Source organism: Perna viridis, chromosome 11 (assembly GCF_037379345.1).
Source record: "Perna viridis isolate PV_CMFRI_1.1 ecotype Kerala chromosome 11, ASM3737934v1, whole genome shotgun sequence".
NCBI classification, from domain to species: Eukaryota; Metazoa; Mollusca; class Bivalvia; order Mytilida; family Mytilidae; genus Perna; species Perna viridis.
Window position 1 is genome coordinate 35,713,839 of NC_142455.1, and position 27,267 is coordinate 35,741,105.

Sequence of the window (27,267 nt, forward strand, 5' to 3'; positions counted from 1 at the left end):
ATGTCTCCGTATGTATATAGCAATTACTGTAATAAGAAGTATAGTGTAAATTTTATTTTTTTATTTAAACATAAAGTATCTTTGGTATTGCATGGTATTATGTAAGAACCAATGAAGAATAATACGTCTATAAAGAGTCATCATTAATTGGAAATCCAAAACAAAATATTAGTGTGATAAAGGTGAGATAGCTAGCTTTGCAAAGCATTTACTGTATTTCATTAAATGCATCTCTTAAAATCACACTGCTTATCATTTTATCCCTAGCTTCTTTAAATGAGGTTATGCAATACTAACATGGAACACATTCCACCTTTACTCATCCCTATTACTCGTTTAACCAATGGAAATGCTATCCAGTTACTTAACTTTGCAAAGAGGTATAAGGGATGTGGTTCTAGAAATATCCTACATCATTGGGTATGTTTAGCCAAAAAAATAAATAAACAGGAGGTAGTTCCTTCAAAGAGTAATCAAGGGAACCAAGATTATAGCGGTAAACAAAAGAATGTAATCCAGGGTCAAAGACCAGACATACACAACAAAGAACTAAAGTAAATAAAATCATACATACAAAGTAACAAAAGTAAATGAGCAACTCGGACTCCACTAAAAACTGGGAGCATGGACCAGGTGCACCGGTAGGGTAAGCGTCCTCTGCCTTTCTAGGAACACCCGCCGAGTTGCTCATAAAAAGTCAAGTCCGGGGTAGACAAACGATTAAAGGAAAACTATGACCCGTTGAATACATCTCAAGTATTGAAAAGAAAGTAAAAGCTGTTGCACATAGAGTGTGATTGTTAAGGGCGGCAAAAAAATCATGAACTATTTTCCTATGAACTTGAGGAGTTTAATTTTCCCAGAAGGTATAGGGCAACAAGATACATAAACACCAATATTAACACCATTAGTATTTTGAAGAAAAAGGTACAAGAGAAAAAAATTAAAATCGGAAATGAGAAGAGTAATCAAGGGAACCAAGGTTATAGCGGTAATCAAAAGAATGTAATCAAGGGACAAAGACCAGACATGGAAAACAGACATACACAACAAAGAACATAAAGTAACTAAAATCATACATACAAAGTAACAAAAGTTAATGAGCAACTCGGACTCCACTAAAAACTGGGAAAATGGACCAGGTGCACCGTTATGGTAAGCGTCCTCTGCTTCTCTAGAAACACCCGCCGAGTTGCTCATAAAAAGTCAAGTCCGGGGTAGACAAACGAGGGAAGGAAAACCCGTTGAATAAATCAGTTTTCATGGTGCAGATGGATACACCATAACGATCCACGAGTTCATGATAACGGCCATAAAACTTCTGTAGTGATGACTTCAATCTTGTAGCAACATAACTCTGTTCCAGAAGCCTATTTGTTAGAGTTCTAGCGCGATACAAAAAGTCTGCGTAGTTTCGGCAAGCTCTGGCGTAACGTATGAGTTGTAAGAAGAAGGTTATTAGAAGAAAAAAAATTATTAACGATTTGAAAAGTGAAATATCCTTCTTAAGGGAAAAAATTCATATAAAAGTTAATTCAAGAAGCCGCCAGACTGTGAAAATTGAAGATAAGTGTGTAAATGTTGAGGACAAAACTACCCAGTGTAATATGTTTAGACAGGACAGTCATTTATTGAAAGAAGAAATCATATATTGACAAAATAAATTTATACAGGTATAAGAGAATAGAAATGGTACTTTAAATACTGGTAATAATGATACATGTACATGTATTGAAAGTAAAGACTCAGAAAGAGGTTATCCTTATTCTTACAACATGAGGCAAAGTGTACTTAGCTGTTTAGGAAATAATGTTCCTATTCAAAACATTACGTCTGTTATAAGAAGTACCATTAATTTTTTTACTGATGAGGAAATTCTACAACTGCCATCAATTTCAACAATTCACAACATAATTAGGGAAGGTCGGTGATTATGCAATAAACAGTTGGAAGATGTCATCAATGATAATAAAGATATCACACTGATGAAGGATGCAACTACAAAGAAAGGCAGACATTTTTATGGTAACAAAATTGTTACTAAAGATGGAGAATATACATTAGGTAAAGACAATACATGTATGATTAATTTCACCCCTTTATGAGATATTTGGTAAAGTTCCAAATGAATTAATAAAGGTGGGTGGCACATGATGGTTTAACATTGTCAATTTAAAATAAATTAAAATTTTGTAACCAAATATATATATATATATATATCAATTTTCTCCCTTCGCAACATTGTTCTCCAGTGCAAATTCTGCATTAATTAATTTGTGTTTTTTTCATAGTTTCTTTTACACAAAAATATTTTTGTATAGAATTTTACATTATCACATGAATTAGCTCCCTTACTCATAGTACATTATAATCTAAGCAAACTGATATCAAAAACAGCATCATAAAATTTTTAGAGGTGAGAAATTTCAATAATATGGAATAAATTCATATCGTGTGCCATGCAATTTATTTAATAGTGTTGTTTTTGGTTAATAAGTGTAAAATATCTCCCTTGCATTATAGTGTTATAGTATGATCATTACTGAAATTTAGACAAGTTAGATGTCTTGAAAAAAACAATATATATATATATATATATATATATAGCTCCTGTTAAATATGTTCCAAACTTTTTGTCCTAAATAGGCCTTTAAAAATTTAAAAAGCTGAAATAACTATAACAGGCATTAAGGAAATATCAAGTGGTACTGCAGAACATTATGTTGATGCTACAATGGACATGGTTACTGATGTTACTGATCAAACATTATTTTTAGAAAAATTGCAAAACACAATGACGGATAGAAGTGCTACAGAATTAAAAGCAAATAGGTTACTCAGAGAACTTAAAGATAATGATGATAATGATAATAATGATAGTAATTTTGAATTTAATGAATTTAAATGCAGTGTGCATCCTTTAGTTCAGTTTGCGAGTGAAGCAGAAAATGTTGTTAAACTTATTGAACAGGAGGAGGGAGTTAAATTTGAAAAACTTTTTAGAAATAAAGGTGAATCTTATACAGGAAACCTGCTAAGGTGTATATCTAAGCTTTTATACAATGACAAAGTTGGTGAACCAGTAAGTTTTAAAAAAATATTTAGATTCTTGTGGAATAGAAGATGTGCCTATTGTGAATTATAAAGGAAATCATTTTAATGTATTTTTTTCATAATGCGTGTGGTTCATTCTATTTAAGAAATTTCATCAAATCTTTCATTACATCATGCTTTTCAGGACCGTCACCAAATTTCATGAAATCATCTATTGTTCAACTATTGGAAAATACAACTATTTCATCAATTCTGTTTGCACTTACCATGATCAACATTCACAACTCTATATTTTAGTTTGGCATCACAGGATCTACCGATTTTAGAAATGCCTCCAATTTTTAATAATTTTTGTCAACAATTGGAACAGGTAACATTGAAACCTTCTTTAATTTTGGACCAGAGATATAGACATTTTCCTGCTAGAAAATCTAATATTCCAGAGTACCAGTTGTGTATTTTTGATTTTGATTTCAATTCAGGTGATGTTGTTTTAAAGATAATAGAAGCAGTAACAAATGAAATATTAAAAGAAGTTTTTTCAAGGATTTTTTACCAAAAGGAAAATACTACAGCGTAAATGAAAAAAAAACAAAGATAGAAAGAGTAATCAAGGGAACCAAGGTTATAGCAGTAATCAAAAGAATGTAATCCAGGGACAAAGACCCTGTTTGCTCTGTGGGCAAATTTTGATTGCCACTGCAAATAGGGAGAGGTGGATAGGGTCGGGCAATTTAGCCTCCTGTGGCGGAGCCCTATGGTTCCTACTCCGGGAGAATACCACAGTAGGGTTCTTTAACGTGCGAGGAACGTGGCATCTTTCCCAATACGGTGCACCACTATGGTTTGCGGTCAGGTTTTCCGTATTATAGCTTGACAACCCCAGCATGTAACACGCAAGGGGTACCCCATTCCACCACACATCCCAGTTGTTCTGTGGGCAAAGCGCCCTAGCCCCCGGCTAGGGTTCTGAGCACTATTTAGTCGCCTTTTACGACAAGCTTAGCGCTGCTGCAGGCCTATTCTTTTAACACCCGGACCTGCACGGGGCGATTACTGACTTAAAAAATGTTCGACGGCAATCGAAATTCCCGTTTACTACATAACATAACCTTTGCGGAAAAGAGAGACCAGAAAATGTTCACGAGAAAGAAAAATGGAAGCACACGAAAGTAAAAACGACAATTTTGAATGGAGACAGGATAGAAGAGTAGTAGAATTAGGACAACTGGCAGATATGTTGAAAGCATGTAAAAACTGTATGTAATTCTCCACTGTTTTTGCATTATTGCAAATCAGAGCAAAGATATGATCTTGGGAGCATTCTTTATGTACAATGTAAAGATTGCCCTCATATTAATCCCATTTCGACCGGCAAAAGACACAGAGAAGAAAATGTCTACCAATGGGAATGCAGATGCAAAAAACTGAGTCGGCCTTTGAAATAAAACTATAACCCTTTGTTCTCTGCATACATTGTACGTTAAAATGATAAATGATTTACATTTTGTATTGGTGTATGTCTAAGAAGACATAACTTATGTGTAAAGAAAACAAGAGGCTCCCAGGAGCCTGAACCGCTCACATGGTTTAATTTTTGCCTTTCAAGGGAAATTACTCTTATAAGGAGTTGTACAACAATTTTGACTCCAGAAGACTTTGGTAGGACTTATCATAAGGACCATTTCTGCTATTAAAAGTTCCTTTCTATCTATTAAAGTTTTCAAGATATTGGCTGAAAACTGATAAAAAACGTATTTTTTGCCTTTCAAGGGTAAAAACTCTTACATGGAGTCGTCTGACAACTTTGATCCCTGATGACGTTTGTAGGCCTTATAATAAGAATCATTTCAGCAATTGAAAGATTCATTCTATCTATCATATTTTTCAAGATATTGGCTGAAAACTGTAAAAGAAAAGTCATTTTACACCTCTTAAGGGCAATAACTATTACATGGAGTCGTTTGACAACTTTGATCACTGAAGACAATTGTAGTCATTATAATAAGGATGATTTCAGCAATTAAAAGATATTGGCTTAACCTAACGGTTTTGGAGATATATGCAAAAAAAAAAATACTGTCTAACACATATAAAGAACGTCCAAAAAGGGCAATAACTCCTACATTGGTCAATAGATTTTCACCAAAATTTGACCACAGATAGATCTTATCATGCTGAAAAAGTTTATCCATGTCAGAATTTGGTTAAACCTAACGGTAAAAGGTTTTGTAGATATATGCAAAAGTCTGCTGTCTGACCACTAGGTTCTCTTTTTAGTAACGGCGGTCATTTTTTTTTCAAACGAACAAAAATCCAAACGGTAACTTTGTTCAGGGTACCCTAAAAAACAAAAATACTAACTTTCACTGAATTAAGTACAGTAGTTTCTGGGAAGATTGTTTTAAGTAATAACATCAAAAACATCAATAAGCGCCCAAAAAGGTCAATAACTCAAACATGGTTCCACATGTTTTCACCAAAATTTGACCACATATAGATCTCATCGTACTTAAACCTTTATGTCAGAATTTGGTTAAACCTAACGGTTTTGGAGACATATGAAAAAATCTGCTGTCTGACCCATATGTTCTATATTTAGTAACGGCGGTCATGTTTTTTTTTAACAGATTAAAAATCCAAACAGTCATTTTGTGCAGGATACTCTAAGAAACAGTCATCTTAAGTTTCATCCAAATCCATTCAGTAGTTTCAGAGGAGAAAATGTTTGAATAAATTGTTAACGACGACGACGATGGACGTCAAGTGATGGCCAAGTGAGCTAATGAAATCCCCGTTTCGCTGGTGTATTAAGGAGAAATGTCTTAAATTGTCATATATTCATCATCGAAAACGAGCTACTTTTAAACTCATTTTAATACGTGAAATTTAGTCGATGTTCATACTTTAAGTATACGCAAGTTCGTAAAACTTCCCAAACACAAAAAATTCAACAAAATGTCAAAGTGTGCAATAAAAATGAGTCACGTGATCGGTTAATCAAGCCTTGGTCGGACCACATAATATCTAAAGTGCAGTGGGAGATGACAAAATTGTAAATTTAAATTTTGATGGTAGGTCAATTAATGTGTATATTTTACAAGGCAAATTGGAATCTATGACGATAAGAAATCCTCCAAGGGCAAATAGGAATTCCAATCTGTCCTAGTAACAGAAATTGGAATTCTGTTTTGCACTGGTTAAAATCCAGTACAAATCAGAATTGTAGTCACACAGTTTCATTTATTAATCGCAGACTTCCTGTTCTAAATTACGTCACACAGAATAGAAAGATTTAGGGTCAGGAACTGTCCAGGGATATGACAGCTTAGAACAACTTTTCGCATTTTCTTTGTCACTGTGACAGAGTCTGGCACGGATAATAATTCCAAAGCGTGTCCACTGACTGCTACGTTTATTACAATAGTAAAAGCGAGGATCTCAGAATATACAACATGTTCAAATATATACTATTCAATTATGTAAGACATATCCTTAATTCAATGTACATCTGGACATAAACCTGGACATACACATTCTATGTGTCCAGTTTACCTGCTTTGCGTATGATTTACTGACCCATTATTATTTGTGTACAAGTAATTTGTGTGAAGTTGCCATAGTCGTCTCCTGGATAATTGTCATCACCGCTAATATTGTTATCCATTGTGTTGTGTCTCGAACGAAGGATATATCTTGGAGACTGTTTTCATGACCACTTGTTCAACTTGGTTTTCGTCTAAGTCGCAGTATCGTCTATTACGTAACCCAGAGTCAGCATCTGTCGACACCGTTGGCACCGGTTTATACCCATTTTTAGCTGCTTCATGTTCGTCCAGACTTGCCTCTGTTTTCTCTGGCCAACCATGAGTGTCTGCAAAAACTAGCTTGTCGACAATAACAAAATATCCCAACCCCAATTAATATGGCAATTAACAATGAGATACCTACATACCCCCAATTTGGAATTTGAAAACTAGTATCAATTGTTCGTAAATCTTTTAACTGATTGATTAAATTCGTCATTAGTATGGTTTCCATATGTTGCAATGTGTTGGGAAGCTCATCAATAGTAAAATTAGGCAAAATTAAATGAAAAGGGGTTCATAGGAATAGGATGGTGCCATCTGCATAAATGATATACGAACCCAATGTTATAACAACAGATAACCTCTAAAATTTTGGCTAAATGCCAACGAGTTTAACTGATTTCGACCTGAACCACCATTTTCTAGTAAACTATAAAGAACCATAACTAAGATTTTAAAATGAAAAAAAATAAAACAATGAAAATGAATGATATGACTACAATGAAAACTTTTGTGAACATCTGAATTATTCACAGACCAACAAATAATTGGCCGCCAATTGCCTTGTTACTTAGTTGTTTTGAGATGATTTTTGTAATACACGGGATCGCCAATTTGAAATGCCACGACCTTAGCCCCTTTGTTTGCATTTTCCGCTTGTTTCTTTTTAGATTTTTTCATGATCTTGTAAGTGTCCAGAAAAGTACGATGTTGATTTTGGATAAATATTTTATGAAACGCTTTACCCTCATATTTTCGACGAGGTTTTAACAAATTATATAAGGAAGAACACAATCCCTATTAAATAAAGCAAAAAATGGAGTTTGCCTAAAAGACTCATTGACATTGAAACGAATGGCTGCCAAAGCATGGTTTAAATGTAAATCCGAAGAGTGCACATCGTCTGCGATTAATTTAGATAAGATATCATGTAATGTTCTATGAAAACGCTCTATTTTAGCATTACTTTGAGGAAGGTAAAAACTTCTTTTAACATGTTCTATTCGCATTACCTTCAATGTCTCTTTCATCATACGATTACAATTTTCAAGACCATTATCAGTTGTTATTTGCACAGGACAACCATACAGGTTGATAATATGCTCAACCAGCAGTTCAATGACATTGTCAGCATTCTTAGACTTTACTGCAAAGGCTTCAGGATAACCACTGTATAAATCAATAAAACCAATGACGTACCTGTTTGCTTTGTCAGTTAACAGATCGTATCTCAATTTAACACTGGTCTTATCGTTTTCTTGCTCAGCTTCAAATCTATTGTATCTAACTCGTCAAAACGATTATGATCATGACTAAAATCTAGATTTTGCTTATCACATGTGGAAAACTGTTTTGGCTCAAAATGATTAGAATTCAAAGTGTTGACTTGAAAAGCATTATCACTTATATCTAGTTCCTGATAATTCTCATTACTATCAACAGCAGCGCTATCTGCGGACAACCTTGAAAGAAAATCCGCCGCTAAGTTGTTTTTGCCTGCAATATATTCAATTGTACAATTTTAACTAGAAATAAAAGTAGCCCAGAGCTAAATGCGCTTGTTTTGAATGGATGAGTCAAAAATATAACGCAACGGTTGATGGTCTGTTCGAATCACAAGTTTTGCCCCATGCAAATAATGATCCAATTTCTGTAAAACATAAAATATACTGAAACTTTGTGATAAAAAATATATGGGTTTCTCAAGCATTTGTCCATTTGGCATCTCGACTAACTGAGATAAAACTGCCCTACACAATATTTGATTGCGTCAGTTGTGAGTATAAAATCTTTTGACAAATCTGGGTGATTTAACAATGGAACTGCGCATAACTTGGACTTTGATAAATCAAAAACTTTTTGTTATTCTTCAGACCATACAAACTTTACGTTTTTCTTGGTAAGTTCAACAAGAGGAATAGCAATTTCAGAAAAACCACTGATAAACCGCCTATACCAATTGAAAAGTCCGAGAGCAGCTCGAACGTCTTTTACCTTTTTTTGGGGGGTGGAAATTCTCTAATTGCCTTGACTTTCTGTAAATCTGGTTTAATACCGGTCTCTGTAATGACAAATCCTATATAATTAGTGTCTTTGCAAAAATGAACACTTCTTTAATTTCAACCTGATATTGTGTTCTCGCAATGGCCAACTCTTAGTCTTGGTAATTTTGTTCAATTTCCGAAAATCACATCAAATTCTCAAAGTCCCATCTTTTTTCTTTACAACTACCAAAGCTAAAGCTCATGGTGAATCAGATTCTTTAATCACATTTGCGTCAAGCATTTTATCAATACGCTCATCTACCGCATGACGATAATGTAATGGCACCCTGTACGGACAGAGCCGAATTGGCGGGTGATCCCCAGTGTCAATGGACATTTTCAAAGTCTTAGTCCTACCTAAATCCCTATCAGTTTGTGCAAACACATCCTCATTAACTATAATCAACTCATTAATTTGATCTCTAAATTCGTCTGGTACCTGGACATGATTTTCTAATTCAGATTTGCTAACCGTATTGATTTCAATATTTGTATCCGGCTCGCCCTGTGATACAAAATTCGACATGTCCGTTTCCGATATAGTTTCATCGGAGATTGGGTGAGCGTAACCCGAAAAAACACCCACGCCTAAGATGTACCGTTTGATTTGTATTGTTCGCATTCATAAGTGGAAAACGTCTACTTTGACGCATTTGAACTAAACTATTCCCTAGCATAATACCCGGATGAGAAGCAAGAAAACCTGCATCGGCGGCTTCAATTTGAATAAACTGACATTTTTGAAAACTCGGATTATGCTTTAATCTAGCTTGAAAAACACAAACTCGTTGAGGTTTTAAAACTGTGCTGGCCGACAATCGTACCATGGAAGATATACGCGTGTCGTCCTCTAAAGGTACATATGCAATATTAATTTTCAATGAATGCAAATCATAATATAGCCTCACCACATATTTTGAAAGCCAATCCCTGCCTAAAATAATATTCCTATTTATATTTTTAACCACATAAAATTGATGTGTCAAAATTTCCTTTCCAATTTTAAAGTGAAGTTCACAAACTCCTTAAACATGTAATGCAGACCCGTCAACCCCTTGAACATGAACCCTAACAAAATTCAAATTGGTTTATTTCTCAAAGAATTAAAAAAAGATTAACGTGCGTAGATAACAATTTTGAATTCGAATTAGACATGAACTTGGTGTACCCGCTAAATTATTTTTTTAAATTTTGACCCTTCAATTTTTTAAATTTCTTGACACGTATTTTCTTCCCCTTATCGCTTCCAGAATAAAGGTTTTAGTTTAACTGAGTTCTATGAGGTGGTGGAAGTGGACAATTGGTTGAAATATGACCAGGTTTCCGACATCGATAACATTTTAACAAAGTCCTATTTTGGAATCGTTGAGCTGGACCATTGGGATTGTTAAAAGGAACATGTGGACCATTTCTGAATCTGTGGTCTGAAAAATTCGGAGTATGTAAAGGTACATGTGCTGGCTGTGAATACCATTGTCGTTTATAACCATTTCTGAAATTTTGAGATTGCCCTAAAGGTAAATTGAATGAAGATCTACAAAATTCCATATTATGTCCATACCTATTACAATTTTCGACATTATGTAGTTGTGACGGCATTAAAACAAAAATAAAATGGACTAAATTATAAAATTCCGAAGAAATGACTACTTAACTCAGGTATTTTGAGTCCATCTACAAAATTTAAATCCCTACGACTCGATTAGCTCAACTTTGTAGCAATATAAAAAAACGCCAAAGAAAATGTCGTTTTTAATACGTAGCACCATTTTCCAATCTGTATGTATGGAGATTTTTTTAACGTCAGTACCCTACATTAAATATTTTTGTAATTCAAGTTTAAAACTTTTTATATTGTTAAATACGAACTTATTTACCTATAATTTACTATCTGTTGTTCTTAGACGTGTGTTTTGAATGAGACACCTAATGAAATTCAAGATTTTAAAACAACAAATTAAACGCAGGGTTTAAACTGTCTCTTCCATAAAGTAGCGCCCTTCAAAGTAAACAATTTTCTTCACAACTGCAAAAAGATCAAAGATAAGTATCACCGTATTTAATTAAAATCTGGCATGACAAATCAGAGAGCTTTTAAATTGAAGTTTCTTTACATACTTGTCAATTAGCAATCTGTCCTTTGGTAGCTCATTTAGGCGAAGTCTGGTTTTTCCTTTAACTATGTAGCGTGTCCCATGAGCATGACGATGATGGAAAATAGTCCAATTTTGCATCTTTATAGACCTATCTGGTTTATACACTTCGGTAAGCCAATCATCTGCCCACCAATTTTGAAATTCAGTCGGGAAAAAATGGCCAAAAATTTCAAAATGAGATCTGTGGACCATAAAATGCGTTAAAATATCTGTATTCCCTTCGTTACAAGTCGGTCCAACAGTTCCAATACACGGTGGAACATAGCTTCTTAAATGATTTATTGCTTGTGTTGTCCAGTTTGAAGAAGTGAGTTCACTGTCGTCATTAGTAAAGAATATAAACTCCATGTTTTCTCCCAGTGCATATTCTGCAATTGCATTCATAGTCTTTACAAATGTACCACCTTGTACTGGAAGTACTTTGATCAAAGTAGACATACTTTCAATTTTTTCTTTAACTGTTTCTAAATAGTCTCCTTTGTCGATTCCAATATATATTTTGTATGTATAGGTTGGTTCGATCGTCTTTAATATTGATTTTAAACTATATTTGATAAGAGACAGATTAGTAAGTGTTGTGTTATTAACGTGTCTAGTTGTTGATGGAATCAGGATGGCAACCTTTACTAAAGGGTTGTCATAGCTGGTTTCAAGTTTATTTATTATTCTATCTTTTAAAACTTGAATACCTGAAAATATTAACATATATACATTTTATTTTAAGAAAAATAGAAAAATTAGGATAAAACAAAGCAAGTAACTGATATAATAAAATTTTAAAAACGTCGTCATGTCTGCACATTGTACATTGTGAAAAAAAATGCTTGGTACAGGGGAATAAAAATGTCACAATTTTATAAAGTACGGGTAAAATACACCGCATTTTTTCGTTGTAAAGTTTTTTTTTATTAAGCAATAACATCTTATTGCTCGGATTTGTTATATATGGATCAGGGCGAAGAAATTTGCCTTTGTCCAGGAGAATTTCATAAGTATGGGTGAGAAACATACCCTATTTTGACGTAATTAAGCTATTTACATTGAAGTGATACCAAAAAAGTTATTATATGTATCATATTTTGTATATTGCGAGAATTAACGGTCTTGGAGTGTATAAAAATATAACAATTTCATAAAGTGTTGCTAAAATATACTCCAATTTTAGGTAATAAAGGATTATTTACTAATGCGACACCATCTCAATGCTTTGGACATGAAAATGATGTAATCTTTAGGTAAAAAAATGTCCATTTGTGTTATATATGGATCATGGGAATCACATTTTCTTAAGCCAAGACAAATAAAAATATTTTTATCAATATAGGTAAAAACTGCACACTATTTTGTTTTAAGTAAGCTGTATATACGAAAGTGATACCGACATTTTCCTACCAAAAAAACAAACAACCTTGCAATTTTGATATGAAAAATGTTGATTTTTATTTTACATGGTACATTGCGAGAACATTTCTATTGGTCTGGGATTATGAATTAATGGATTCATTAAGATGGACTGGAATGTACTCAGATTTTAAGTAAAAAGTTATTTTTGATTAACTTGCAATTAGCCCATGGGTAACACAGCAAACACTACCCACCCTTGCGGAATCTATGGGACTGTGTAACATGAGAAACAATGACCACCCTCGCGGAATCTATTGGACTGTGTAACATGGGAAACGCTGACCACCCTCGCAGAATCTATTGGACAGTGTAACATGGGTAACAATGACCACCCTCTCGGAATCTATGGTACTATGTAATATGGGAAACAATGACCATCCTCCCGGAATCTACTGGACTGCGTAACATGGGAAACACTGACCACCCTCGCAGAATCTATGGGACTGTGTTACATGGGAAACAATAATATCCCTCGCGGAATCTATGGTAATATGCAACATGGGAAACACTGACCACCCTTGCGGAATCTATGGGACTGTGTAACATGGAAAACACTGACCACCCTCGCGGAATCTATGGGACTGTGTAACATGGAAAACACTGACCACACTCGCGGAATCTATGGGACTGTCTTACATGGGAAACAATAATATCCCTCGCGGAAACTATGGTAATATGCAACATGGGAAACACTGACCACCCTTGCGGAATCTATGGGACTGTGTAACATGGAAAACACTGACCACCCTCGCGGAATCTATGGGACTGTGTAACATGGAAAACACTGACCACACTCGCGGAATCTATGGGACTGTGTTACATGGGAAACAATAATACCCCTCGCGGAATCTATGGTAATATGCAACATGGGAAACACTGACCACACTCGCGGAATCTATGGGGCTGTGTAACATGGGAAACAATGACCACCCTCACGGAATCTATTGGACTATGTAACATGGGAAACACTGACCATCCTCGCAGACTGTGTAACATGGGAAACAATGACCACCCTCGTGGAATCTTTGGGACTATGTAACATGGGAAACAATGACCACCCTCGCGAAATCTAGGTTCCTATGTAATATGGGAAACACTAACCATCATCGCGGAATCTATGGTACTATGTAACATGGGAAACAATGACCACCCTCGCAGAATCTATGGTACTATGTAACATGGGAAACAATGACCACCCTCGCGGAATCTATGGGACTGTGTAACATGGGAAACACTAACCAGCCTCGCGGAATCTATTGGACTATGTAACATGGGAAACACTGACCATCCTCGCAGACTGTGTAACATGGGAAACAATGACCACCCTCGCGGAATCTTTGGGACTATGTAACATGGGAAACAATGACCACCCTCGCGGAATCTATGGGACTGTGTAACATGGGAAACACTAACCAGCCTCGCGGAATCTATTGGACTGTGCAACATGGGAAACACTAACCACCCTCGCACAATTTATTAGACTATGATTTTTAGCAACTGAAATATTTCATAATACATGCTAATTATAAAATATTAAGCAAAAAGGAGAGTCTGGGTGGTTGACTTCTAATCAGTCAGAAACACATCAAAACGTTAGATATTTCAATATCTGGCATAATTTCGTTATTTAAGTTTTCATTTTGTAAAGAAAAAAAGCTACCCCTTTCCTCAATAAAAATTAGCAAAATTTTGAAGAAAAAAAATTCAATTCAAACTGCAGTTTAAATTTTTCACAGTGAAAAGCTTTCAAAATATTATACAATTATTTAAAAAAAAATAAATCTAAATTTAATTCATTCATATCATGGCACAATTAAAAAAATGAATATTCTTTGCTTTCTGACAGATGAAGAAAAATGGGCAACTTTGATTTTTTCCTGTTTCCTCTTTCTGGCCAATTTAGGAGTGAGATTTAAAAAAAAAAACTCTAGTGTCAATGTCCGTAATTATAGTTATTATCAAGTCCTAGTGGATAGCTATACACAATTTTATATAGACTTTCGTTGTTTGAGATCAAATTATGATTTTGATGCCCATGCTTCGACCGTTTTCCGTCCTAGTCTAAGATTACAGACAACTCAGCGATTACTAACTATCCAGGAATGAATTTTCAGATGATTTTAGAGCACCTCTGTAACTCCTACTTCTGAATTATATTAAAGAAATATAAAACTTTCAGATTGCTTAACAGTATAAACCAAGATTTGTATTACGAAGGTAAAAGCGTGTTCTGTACCATTTTTTCTCTTCAAATTCCTAAATCTTTATTTCATTGAGAGAATGTCAAAGGATACCCCGAATGGTAGCCCTAGTTTAATTCAATAAATGAAGCATACGTGTTAAATGTGTTTTTTTTTTCGTTTTGATTTGTTTTTTTGTTTTTTTTTATTTTGGGCTACGGCAAATGTCAATGAATAGGAGTTTGAGCCTGTTTTTTGTTTTTGTTTTTTGTTTTTGTTTTGTTTTGTTTTGTTTGTTTGTTTGTTTGTTTGTTTGTTTTTGTTTTGTTTGTTTGTTTGTTTGTTTGTTTGTTTGGTTTTTTTTTTTTTTTTTTATTTGATTAAACATTGTCTTTACTCGTAAAGTAAAACGCCGTATTTAACATGATTTGATAAAATTGTCTTTAGGCTCGAAAAAAACACAAATTAAGAACAATGTCCATAAAGTCGGCCACATTTCTTCTTAAATGTAATCATACACTTAAAAGGTATATTTAATTTGATTTTATAAGATATGTTCTTGAGTAAACAAAATAGTTTAATAAGATGTAACCAACATTATTGTGTACAATCAAAAGTGGAAATGAGTTGTGCATGTAAAATTAAGATGTCTGACATTATTTTGGATTAGAACATAAGAAATTGTCAATATTTAATGGAACACTCCATAGTTCAATGATTCAACCATTTCCTAACATAGGATTATGTACTATCATCATACATTGCTCATTTAGGTATGCTACATACTTTTTTCCAAAGAGTGACATGCCATCAGCAGAACTAGAACTAAACCATGGGAAGTTTAAATCACTAAATTGTTTTTATGAAAGAACAACTTACTATCGGAAATATCGAAAAAGCTAAAATCAAGCACAGAAATGTTAAACCATTCGCATTACAAGGAGTGAACTCTACGTATTCAGGTTGTTTTGAATTTTGTAATCGAATTACTGCTATTTTTGGATAAAGATTTTGATATGATTCGTTTTGTGTCAGATAATTGTTTCGACTTGCCCGGTGAAACTCCTCTAGCTCAAGGGTCTTTCTACCATCAGCAGCAGTATTTGGTTCTCAAATTGCAACAATCATAAATGTAAAGTTATTATTTAATGACTGATTTTATGTAGACGAATTTCAACTTTCCTTCCATCTGTGGCAACGTCCTTAAAGCACCTGCCTATGGTGTTTTCATATAAACAAATCATACATTATGCTAGAGCTTACCGCAACTACGCAGAATTTTTGTATCGCGTTAGTCCAATCTGCACCATGAAAACTGATTTGTTCAACGACTAGTGGTTTTCCGTTCCTCTTTCACTTACCTTGGATTTGACTTTTTATGAGGAACTCGGCGGGTGATTCTGAAAAAAGCAATGGACGCTTACTCTAGCGGTGCACCTAGTCAATGCTCCCAGTTTGTGTAGAGTCCGAGTTTAGTTTTGTTCCTTTGTATTATTTTGGTTATTTTATGTTCTTTGATTTGTACGTCTGTCTTGTCTTTGTTTCTGGATTATATTCTTTTGAATTCTGATAATATCTTATTTCCTTTGATTAATTTTTCAGCACCTAATTAATTTTTTCATGATTTTAGACAATTGACCAGAACGTTCTTACAACTTACAATTGGAAAATACAATTTCGTAAAGAATAACATTATTGGGGTATGATTTTCTTGTCAAATTAATATGATTTATCTAGTCAGTCGCCGTGTTCAAAGTCATTTTTTAGATATTCATACAAACAATCGATCGGTGGTAGGAAACATCGGTGTTCTTTCCTGGTGGGACTGTTGACCCCTTATTAGGCCAAGTTTTATTCTGATAAATTGTTTTTATTATATTTTTGTTTGTTTGTTTGTTTTTGTTTTGTTTTGTTTTGTTTTGCTTTTTTTTTCTTTTTTGGTTTTTTATTGTTTGTTTGTTTGTTTGATTTTTTTTTGTTAATCAGTCTAGATCCCAGAACGAAGAGAACATAAATAAATATAAATTATATCTTTATATGAGCTGGTAGATTTCAATTTCACGCTGGGTGTTCTTTTTGTTAAATCCCGTGCAGGTCCGGGTGTTAAAAGAATAGGCCTGCAGCAGCGCTAAGCTTGTCGTAAAAGGCGACTAAATAGTGCTCAGAAACCTAGCCGGGGCCTAGGCGCTGTGCCCACAGAGCAACTGGGATGTGTACCCCTGGCGTGTTACATGCTGGGGTTGTCAGGCTATAATACGGAAAACCTGACCGCAAACCATAGTGGTGCACCGTGTTGGGAAAGATGCCACGTTCATCGCACGTTAAAGAACCCTGCTGTGGTATTCGATAGGAGTATGAACCTTTGCGCTCCGCCACAGGAGGCTAAATTGCCCTACCTTACCCATCCCCCCTTTTTTCAGTGGTAATCAAAATTTGTCGACCCTATTATCCTTGTGACCCATCCTTTTTTTTTCATTTCATGTTCATTTTATCATCCATTTCATGTTCATTGTCTGAATATAGCTGAAATATTGCTGCTCGGACGTTAAACCCCAACAAACAATCTTTTTGTTAATATAACGGAACATGTAGAACTTTTTAAAATGGAAATTTCGTTCACCTTAACCAAACATTTTAGACTGTTTTTAAACATGTATTTGAGTAAAGCAAATTGAGGCTAAACATTGGAATCAACTATATGAGAACTACTTTTGTTGAAGCCTAAAACGAAATAAATATGTAGGTGTAAGTATTCAACAACACCTGCGTATGGAGTGTTCATATCACATCTCATACGTTATGCCAGAGCTTGCCGAAACTACGCAGACTTTTTGTATCGCGCTAGAACTCTAACAAATAGGCTTCTGGAACTGGGTTATGTTGTAACAAGATTGAAGCCATCACTACAGAAGCTTTATTGTCGTCATCATGAACTCGTGGATCGTTATGGTGTATCCATCTGCACCATGAAAACTGATTTATTCAATGGGTCATAGTTTTCCTTTCCTCGTTTGTCTACCCTGGACTTGACTTTTTATGAGCAACTCGGCGGGTGTTTCTAGAAAAGCAGAGGACGCTTACCCGACCGGTGCACCTGGTCCATGCTCCCAGTTTTTTTTTTTTTTTGGGGGGGGGGGGGGGGTTGTTGTTTTTTTGTTGTTTTTTTTGTGGAGTTATTAATTTGCTTTTGTTACTTTGTATACATGATTTTAGTTACTTTATTTTCTTTGTTGTGTATATTGCTTATTAAAAGTCTGAAATAATTTTTCGATGCTTTGCTATTTTATTATTTTTTTTTGTAACATCTGTTTACCTAAACTATTCTGTGCTTATTTAAATGGGTCTACATGATTGGTCGAGGTCCAAACCTTGCATTTAAATGTTTTTGAAGCGATGAACTTGAGCAAACTTCGATAAATGCCACCGACAGGTTTCAAAGGTATCTAAAAATGTAGGTCCTTTAAAGGTAAACGGAAATATTGATATGTGCCCTACATGGTTTTTCAGTGCACCTTATCTTGAGCCAGCACTCCACAGTTTAGTTTAGTTTCGCACTTTTGGCTAGGGATGAAAAATGACATAAATGCAATCCGGTGGTTGCTATAGTGATTAAAAATGAAGAATCTATTGTTGATAAAACATTTTCTGAAAAAAGGGGACTTTTAAAAGTATTTTGCAATGTTTTATATATTTTCAATGTTGAAGGGGCTTTTTTTCAATGACAATTTGACTTCATTGTGAAAGTGAAAGTAAGTCAATTTTTTACCATGCTAAATTTAATAAGTGGATTACAAAGTGAAATAGCTCAAAATCTAACCGGCGATGCCCATATGAGGAAGGGGTTTTTGAAGGGAAAAGTTTGAACAGTTTCAGGGATTGAAATAAAAATTTCAGATATTTTGCGGGAAATTTGATATTTTTAAACCTGATTTTATGAACTTTTTTGCAAATTTTGGCATATTTTTGCATGGTTTCTATGGTAACCCTATATGCTGTGGGTAATTTTTTTCCAGACAATTTTTACTGCATCCTGAAGGCCTTGGCTTGAGCTATTTCTAGATATATAGATTTACAGATGCTTGACAATTTTTTAAAGTGATAAATGTACAAAGCATCAGATTACAAGACCAAAATTAGGCAGTTCTACAATACTGTGGAGTGCTGGCTTAAAGGAAGCTGCCTATTCCCCTACACATTCAAAACATTGCTTTACATCTTAGAAACTAGTGTTTTTATGCAATGCTTTGATACAAGGGTTAAAACAATGTAATTTATGGTATGGACCTATGTTGTTGTTAGCTAATAAGTCCCTAGCAACCAAGTAGGCTGTTTTTTTGCAAAGTTAACAAAACAATCATTGAACTGATGCATGTGTGAATATGGCTCTTGCCATCACAAAGACTGAAATATATTTTTAAAAGCTAAATATTTGCGCAGGCTACATGTAAAATAGTTAACCGGGCAACTTTTAAGTGCACAATAAGCAAAGGTTTAATAACCTTAGACCTGGAGTAGGCTTTTTAGTATTTGGTTTTCAGTTCATTCAGGTTTCTGTGATTTTTCATGTGATGAGCTTCAAATGCACTATTTTGGCATAAAACCTGTGTTAAAAGCTTACAAAACCCCAAATTTAGGGTTTATAAGTACATATGGGTTGTGATTTTGTATGTTTTAAGTGGAAATTTTCATTTAAAAGATGATTATAGCAAAACAGTGAAATGCATATCTGCACTTAGGTATAAGGAAAGTTCTCCACTAATGACGAGGAGATAGCCTAGTATGAGAATGCCTCTAAAATTGTTATCAATTGTCCAATTATGATAAATTTGGTATCATTTTACTCGTAAGAAGGTAAGCTTTCAAGAAATAACTAGAAAATTACAATATTTAATATTGCATTCTGTTTAAGCCAGCACTCCACAGTTTAGTTTAGTTTCGCACTTTTGGCTAGGGATGAAAAATGACATAAATGCAATCCGGTGGTTGCTATAGTGATTAAAAATGAAGAATCTATTGTTGATAAAACATTTTCTGAAAAAAGGGGACTTTTAAAAGTATTTTGCAATGTTTTATATATTTTCAATGTTGAAGGGGCTTTTTTTCAATGACAATTTGACTTCATTGTGAAAGTGAAAGTAAGTCAATTTTTTACCATGCTAAATTTAATAAGTGGATTACAAAGTGAAATAGCTCAAAATCTAACCGGCGATGCCCATATGAGGAAGGGGTTTTTGAAGGGAAAAGTTTGAACAGTTTCAGGGATTGAAATAAAAATTTCAGATATTTTGCGGGAAATTTGATATTTTTAAACCTGATTTTATGAACTTTTTTGCAAATTTTGGCATATTTTTGCATGGTTTCTATGGTAACCCTATATGCTGTGGGTAATTTTTTTCCAGACAATTTTTACTGCATCCTGAAGGCCTTGGCTTGAGCTATTTCTAGATATATAGATTTACAGATGCTTGACAATTTTTTAAAGTGATAAATGTTACAAAGCATCAGATTACAAGACCAAAATTAGGCAGTTCTACAATACTGTGGAGTGCTGGCTGAGTAACTTCAATAAAAACTATCCATATGTAAGCACGTGTCATTAGCATTCCTTTTGATGCGGATTAATACAATCAGTACTTACTTAGTAATATCAACAAAGCTGCAATTACCATGCGTTTATTCTTCATTGTTTTTATTCCTAAAAAATAATACAATACCTTTTTACACTAACTTTGACAGGAAGTGTGTACTAGAGTATCTACACGTATCAAAAAATCTTTATAATGTTGTAGTCGTTATCGGTTTGATACTTCAAATCAAGTTTAACCTCCCAAATAAAAAAACAACCAACAAAAAAAACAAAAACAAAACAATTTACTGTAATGATAAATAATTAATATTCATTTATTTTTACAAAGTTATATTCTTTCATGTCATCCCAAGGCCATCCGTTGGTCTTCAGTGAACAACGAAGAAACCCGCACACTACAGGACAAGGTGCAGCTGGTCCCAAACTATCATTATACACAGGTACAGCCATAGATTTACCCCTATTTACCAAAGTATTACAATATCAATGACTGCATTCAAGCACTTTTTTCTTTAAATCAGTACTAAGATTTTGATATTGAAAATGGCAAAAAATATGCCGTATCCAAAATTTGAAATGAAAAATGAAGGGTAACTACAAAATTACAAAACACAAAACGGATCCATAATCAATATAAAAAAGTAGATGTGGTATGATAGTCAATAAGACAGTCATATACCAAATACCAAGTAACGAACAATTAAACTACTACAGGTCACCACTTCAATTATGTGCAAAACCCACACCATAAAGCGAGCTGTAAAAATCCACCCCCCCCCCCCAAAAAAAAAAAGTGAAAATAAAGAAAAATGTTTTGCTTTATTATATAGAACATAACAAATACCGACAACCACTAGACTACAAGTTCCTGTCTTGGGACTGGCTTACAAAGTATGTGGCGCGGGTTAAACATGTTTGTGAGCGCTCAAACCTCCTCCTAATATGAGACACTGGTGGGAAAATACAACAATAAAACGAACTTTACAAATTTGGATTCAAGTCGAGACCAAATCAGGTGAACACATGACAGAGACAAATACAGAACAAGAAAGTATATAATCATATCAATGGTGACATTACTTTTATTATTTAAATTATTTACAAATCAGTCATCAAGGACAGCTTCTAATGGGAACCATTTTTTCATAGCATGTACCTTCTGTGCGGGAGAGAGATTGATTGATTGTTGGGGTTTAACGTCCGAGCAGCAATATTTCAGCTATATTCAAACGATGCACATGAAATGGATGATAAAATGAACATGAAATGATGAAGTGAAAAAAAGGGATAGACACTAGAATAATAGGGTCGAAAAATTTGGATTGCCACCAGAAAAAGGGAGGGATGGGTCAGGTCGGGCAATTTAGCTTCCTGTGACGGAGCGCAAATGTTCCTACTCCTATCGAATACTTGTTTCATTACATAAAGTACATAGCTCAGATTCCTTTATTCCACATTTGAATAAATAGGAATTTGTTGCTAGGAGAAGCAGTCAAATAGATATAGATATCTCTCGTTATCATCTAGAATTAGGGTTATCAGCATATTGACTAAGTAAATATTCAGAGTCGTCTATTGAAGCACAAGACACTTCAGGGTAATTCTTAAGTAAAGCACGTAGAAGCTCAAGCACCAAAAAGAGGTAAGGGGATGAAGAGTGACCTTGTCGAACGCCTCTTTGTAGTTTAAAAAAATCAGAGAGGTGACCATGATTTATAACTGAACTTTTGCTGTTAGCGTAGATTGTTCTGATCAATTTACAACGAGATGGACCAAATCCATAAAATTCTAAAGCTTTTCCTATAAATGACCACTCTACAGTGTCAAAAGCTTTTTAAAAGTCAATGCGTAATTATAAGTCAAGAATATCATCCTTTTCTATTTTTTTCATTAAATCATACACTAATCTCACACATTCCCCAATGTATCTCCCTTTTGAAAAGCCCTTTTTGTGTTTGACTAATAATATTTTGTAAGACTGGTCAAAGCCTATTTGCAATACATGGTGAAGCTATCTTATAGTCAACACACAGTAGTGTAATTGGTCGCCAATTTTTCATAAAATGTTCTGCTTTTTCTTACTTTGGAATGCATGTAAATATACCATGACGCTGGCTAACCGACATTCTTACTCTTTTGAAGACTCCCGTTTAGACCATGTAAAAAGGGATACTTTATGTCATTCCAAAAGAATTAATAAAAGTTTACAGTAAAACCATCTATACTTGGAGATTTGAAATTTTTCATATTTTTTAATACAATCAAACACTCATCAACATATAAGCTTTTCTGCACTTGAGTCTACATTATCTTCACTAGGTTTACTAATAAAGGAGTTGTTATCATTTAGGAAGCGGTTTCTATGCTACTCTTCTAATTTTGGGCCAGAACTCCTGTAATTTTTCTGACTTGGTAAAGGCATTTTAAAGGAAATGCTGTATTGAACCTAGGTTTTACAGCTCACCAAACATCCCTCTAACATTGCTACGTGAATATATCGGTGGTGATTGAAAAGTATTTGCAAGCTATAGTGTCAAAATCGGTAAATGAGTGGTCACATCAGCAAAAAGATAATGTCCAAAAACAATCATTACTCATTGTTTAAGAAGAAACTGAGTATTTGGTATCTGAAGAAAGAATTTGTTAAGAGACCTTTTGGGAAGCATTTCATCATACACTTGATTCAGGAGTATGTAACGCAGATATTTATGGCGTTCAAGGAAATCAGAGTAGTTCGTACTTGCTCTAGCGTTTCGACACTGTCAATGGTAGAGATGGTTCATGGTGTAGAAAAAAAATTTCGGTCCGCTGATGATACTTTTTTTTATGCAACAATAGTCTTTTCAGTATTTAGGTCTGTAATATCTGTATTTTTTAAAAAACATCATACATTCATCTCACACTGAAATCAACCGTATCAAAGCAAATCAGAAAGTTCTAACTTCTTGTACAATCTATATAACTGCAACATTCTAAAAATCTATGTGTTCTGAAATTGATTCTTAGTAAGAGTTAAAAGTGGAATCGGTGGGTTTTGACATGCCTTATTCACATCAAGTCCGAATTTTATATGGCTGCTTGTTAAATACAAATTATTTTGACATACATTATTCACATTCAGTCTGAGGTTTGTAAGGAATACTGGTTAAATACAAATTCAAACTTTTTATTAAGCGTTGTTGTCAAATATCAAATGAAACCTGCAAAATATACCTTTAATATTGATATATGTCTCTGATATATATTTTGGGTGGATTCAATGATCATAAACAAGGTCATTGCCTGGCACATGAAAAAAATCATTTTAGTATTTATTTCACTTGTTCAGTTGATTTTTTAACAAATTATTAAACAAACAGGTTAGTAGAATAGCAGCAAAAAAAAACAGTCCTGTAGAAAATAAAGAGCGTTAAGGAATGCACCCCAATCTGTTATTGTGGTTATTTTTAAATACCAGTAAATAACGGTCGGCTGAGTAAAGAGGACACAATATTACAAATCTGGCAAGCTGTCTAACCAAATGACATTTGCTCCATATGTTCAACACGAAAATATTCACATTTCTCCTGCACTGAATAAATTCCGTCTGTTTTCGGTCAGACACATTACGCTATGGCTGTTACAGTATGTAAGTTTAAGTTATGTACCTAATGCAATGGATTATTGTTTAAACATTCAATTCATTTCTTTTTAAAATTTCTTTCCTACATAAAATATTTCATCAAGTTATTTGATGGCAGACTACAATCGATATAATTATTTGTATGTAAGAACGTTCAAAACTCAGTTATATGACAATAATATTTTGTCTACACACAGTCGGTACTATAGATAAACATAAACAAGAACAATTTGCAGAAACCAAATAAATATTTATTCAAACAAATAATTTTTTTTCGACAGAACGCAGTTTTATACACACTTTAGGGCATAAATAGCCCAAAATAAATAAACAGCCTTGCTTCACTTCAATCTTGCACAAGTTATTCAGCTGGTGTAATCGTGCATATTAAAAATTTCATTTAAGGAAAAATAATCATTTCATTTTGTCAAAACATGATTTGTTCAGTCATTTTTATCGGTGCTACATTATAGAATGGCGTATTTAATTAAATCGTGATTGCGACGGATTCGAAATTGAAAATTAATTTTATATTTCATGAATGTCAAAATGTTTGACTGAAATAAATCAAAGAATTACGTATTTCATGAAAGTCAAAAAGGAAGGTGTGACTGGAATTCATCAAAGAACCATGCATTTTATGGAAGTCAAAAAGCGTTTGAATGGAATTCTTCAAAGAACCATGCATTCCATGGATGTAAAAAGATTTCACTCGAATTCATTAAAGAATAAGACATTCCATGGATATCTGAAGCAACATATTAATAAGTGAAAATTCTTACTTTCTAAAAATTTTAGCCGTTCGCGAACTGTGAGCAATGAATTACACTTATAAATAGTTTGATTCACTTACGTCCGATCTCTTACAGTGGGTCTTTCTAAATAGCAAATTGTAACCGGCAACATCTGTATGTTTACCTTTATACTTCCTTATATATGCTTCAATGAATTTTTTCTTTTTAAAAGTAGTTTTATTTCGTTATTTATGGGCAATCCGTTTTACACATCAATGAAAATGTTTTATATCATTTATTTCAAAGCCTGGTTACTTTTTACTTTACACAAGAACATGCACCGAGTTTTCAGTGGAGTACGAGTTACTCATTTACTTTATTTACGTATTATATTGGTAATTGTATGTTCTTTTTGTCTATTTTCAATGTCTGGTATTTTTTTCTGGATTACATTCTTTTGATAATTCCTCTATAATCGTGGTTCTTTTGACGCCTCTTTCAAAGGTGTTTGGAAAGATCAACGAATAGCAGTTAAGAGAATGTTTTTCATCTTTACATGTCAGATTTTTGATCCTGCTATTTAAAAAATATAGCCAACAATCTTTGAAGATTAGAAAAAACATAAACATAAACTCTTTCGTTGTACCTGTGTTTAATTATGCTTTGGCGCCAGCTTCAGCCTGTGGTGGTAGGATTTTCAATTCATTCGTTGAAGACCAATGGATGGCCTTGGACTGACATTTTCATCCAGTTGGGATTGTTGTCTCTTTGACATATTCACCATATTGAACCATATTTATTCTGTAATTACCGCTTCACTAGTGTACCTTTTAACGCTTTTGACTTTTAATCTTATATCTAACTCTAAATGAACCTGCATATATAAGGGTCTGAAAAATTTCCAACGATGTTAGAACTGTCAAATTTGCGATGCAAATTTTTCGTCGTCCCCATCGCGGAACTCGTACCGCTGTGACGTCTATGGCAACACTGCCTGAACAAAATCCAGCGCCCTAGACCACTCGGCCAGCTAGGTTATATAAGATATATGATTAGAATGATAACGACTTATCATATTCACACAACACAGAAAATTCACTGAACTATATAGATGGAAAGACACGCACTGATTTACATTTAGATGTTGCTGTTTAAGATTGACCATTTTAGAGACAGACACCGCTATAGATAGGACAAATGTGTATCCGACTTTAAACAAGAGTTATCTGTTATATTGAATATATTAAATATAAACATGAATAATATATCGACAAAAGAAACCTTTGAAAAAAGATATCGAAGTTTGCCTTTGATAATGCATTAGTTGCGAACTAGTGAATGCCTCCTTTAATTGCTCTCAAACTATAACGCTGGGACTCATTTGATAATAATATGTGGTGTACAGAAATTTCCAGTCTCTTTTATCTGCGTTTTTTTCTTGAACTTCTAATTTTCTACAATCCAATATAAGTACAATAGGCGCTTAAGATTCAATATCATGTTTAGTAAGGGCAATTAACATATACTGTGAAAGTATTTTATTCGTGGTAACCGATTTTCGTGGATAAGGGGAGAAAGACAAGTTTGTGGATACTTGAATTCTTGGTTTTGAGGTTTTCAATTTACACATCTATGGAAATTATTTTCGTTTGGAACCAAATTTTGTGGTTTGGCTTACCCACGAAAATCACGAAAATTGGTACCCAACGAACAAAAGTACTTTCACAGTATTCAGTGTGTAGGAAGGGTGACTTTTAGAGCCGAAAATTTTTAATGCTTCTTTTATGATTTTAATTATTTCAGTTCGAAACATGACGTTTTATGAAAGTGTTTTGTTTTCTTCTATTTCGGTGAGACCTTACAATTTATGCCGATTAACATTAATTACAGATCCATTTGAAAATTGGCAAACTTATACAAGTTGTAAAAATAAAGTATGGAGATTTTAAAGCTGCAGTTATTGCAATTGAAAAGATAATGTATCACATGCTCACCCTTCTGGAGCACGTGCTCTTTTCTTTGTGTTTGTAGATCGTCTTCATTTCATGTGTTCACATTTGGGTTATGTGTTTGGAATATGATGTATTTGAATCACCCGATTGCTTACCCGATATATATATATAAGGGTCTGAAAAATTTCCAACGATGTTAGAACTGTCAAATTTGCAAAGCAAATATTTGGTCGTTCCCTCCACAGGACTCGAACTCGTACCGCTGTGACATCTATGGCAACACCGCCTGCACTAAGTCCAGCGCCTTAAACCACTCGGCCAGCTAGGCTATATAAAATATAGCTTTCGCTGGCCGGGTCATTCCTCATCGTAGGATTAATCTAGGGCTGGAACTTAATACACGATGTATGGTAGTACGGGACAGTTCATTTAGGTCTTATTATGTAGGATAGAGGATCAAATTAATGATGCATGTCACAACAAATCAATATTATACAACGTCTCAGAATGTGAGCATTTTCCACCTCGGGTTTATTATTCTGACTATATTACAAAAGACTAGCCTGAACTTCTGTATCCACTCGTATTAGCTCAACAAATTTCGATTTATAATTCGTATACTAAACAGGATGACTTAACCATTTTCTTTTAGAAGTAATCAATAAGTAAAATCGGCCATTGAACGTTAAAAAAATTAAAGTCTTAAGGTTGAATTATTTGTTCG

The 27,267-nt window shown here is 34.1% G+C and overlaps 1 protein-coding gene across 2 annotated transcripts; it reads right to left on the reverse strand.

Annotated features, from left to right (window-relative positions):
- Positions 1 to 8,779: 8,779 nt before the first annotated feature.
- On the reverse strand, positions 8,780 to 24,776 carry LOC148603905 (uncharacterized). 2 transcript variants are annotated; one of them, XM_088553118.1, is made up of 4 exons: positions 24,711 to 24,776; positions 20,287 to 20,343; positions 11,027 to 11,753; positions 8,780 to 8,925 (listed from the first exon to the last, which is right to left on the reverse strand). In XM_088553118.1, the coding sequence occupies exons 2-4, from the start codon at positions 20,330 to 20,332 to the stop codon at positions 8,913 to 8,915; spliced, it is 786 nt and encodes a 261-aa protein (XP_088409244.1). In that variant the 5' UTR covers positions 20,333 to 20,343; positions 24,711 to 24,776; the 3' UTR covers positions 8,780 to 8,912. The 2 variants fall into 2 exon arrangements, with proteins under 2 accessions (XP_088409244.1, XP_088409243.1); XM_088553117.1 differs by lacking the exon at positions 8,780 to 8,925 and having other exon boundaries at positions 10,953 to 11,753.
- Between the last annotated feature and the right edge of the window lie 2,491 nt (positions 24,777 to 27,267).

Bases quoted from the DNA above. Each gene is read 5' to 3' on its own strand.
- LOC148603905 (XM_088553117.1), bottom strand. From the start codon at position 20,332: ATGAAGAATAAACGCATGGTAATTGCAGCTTTGTTGATATTACTAA. The intron at 11,754-20,286 runs GTAAGTACTGAT...TAATATTTTCAG, and splicing joins AGCTTTGTTGATATTACTAA to GTATTCAAGTTTTAAAAGAT.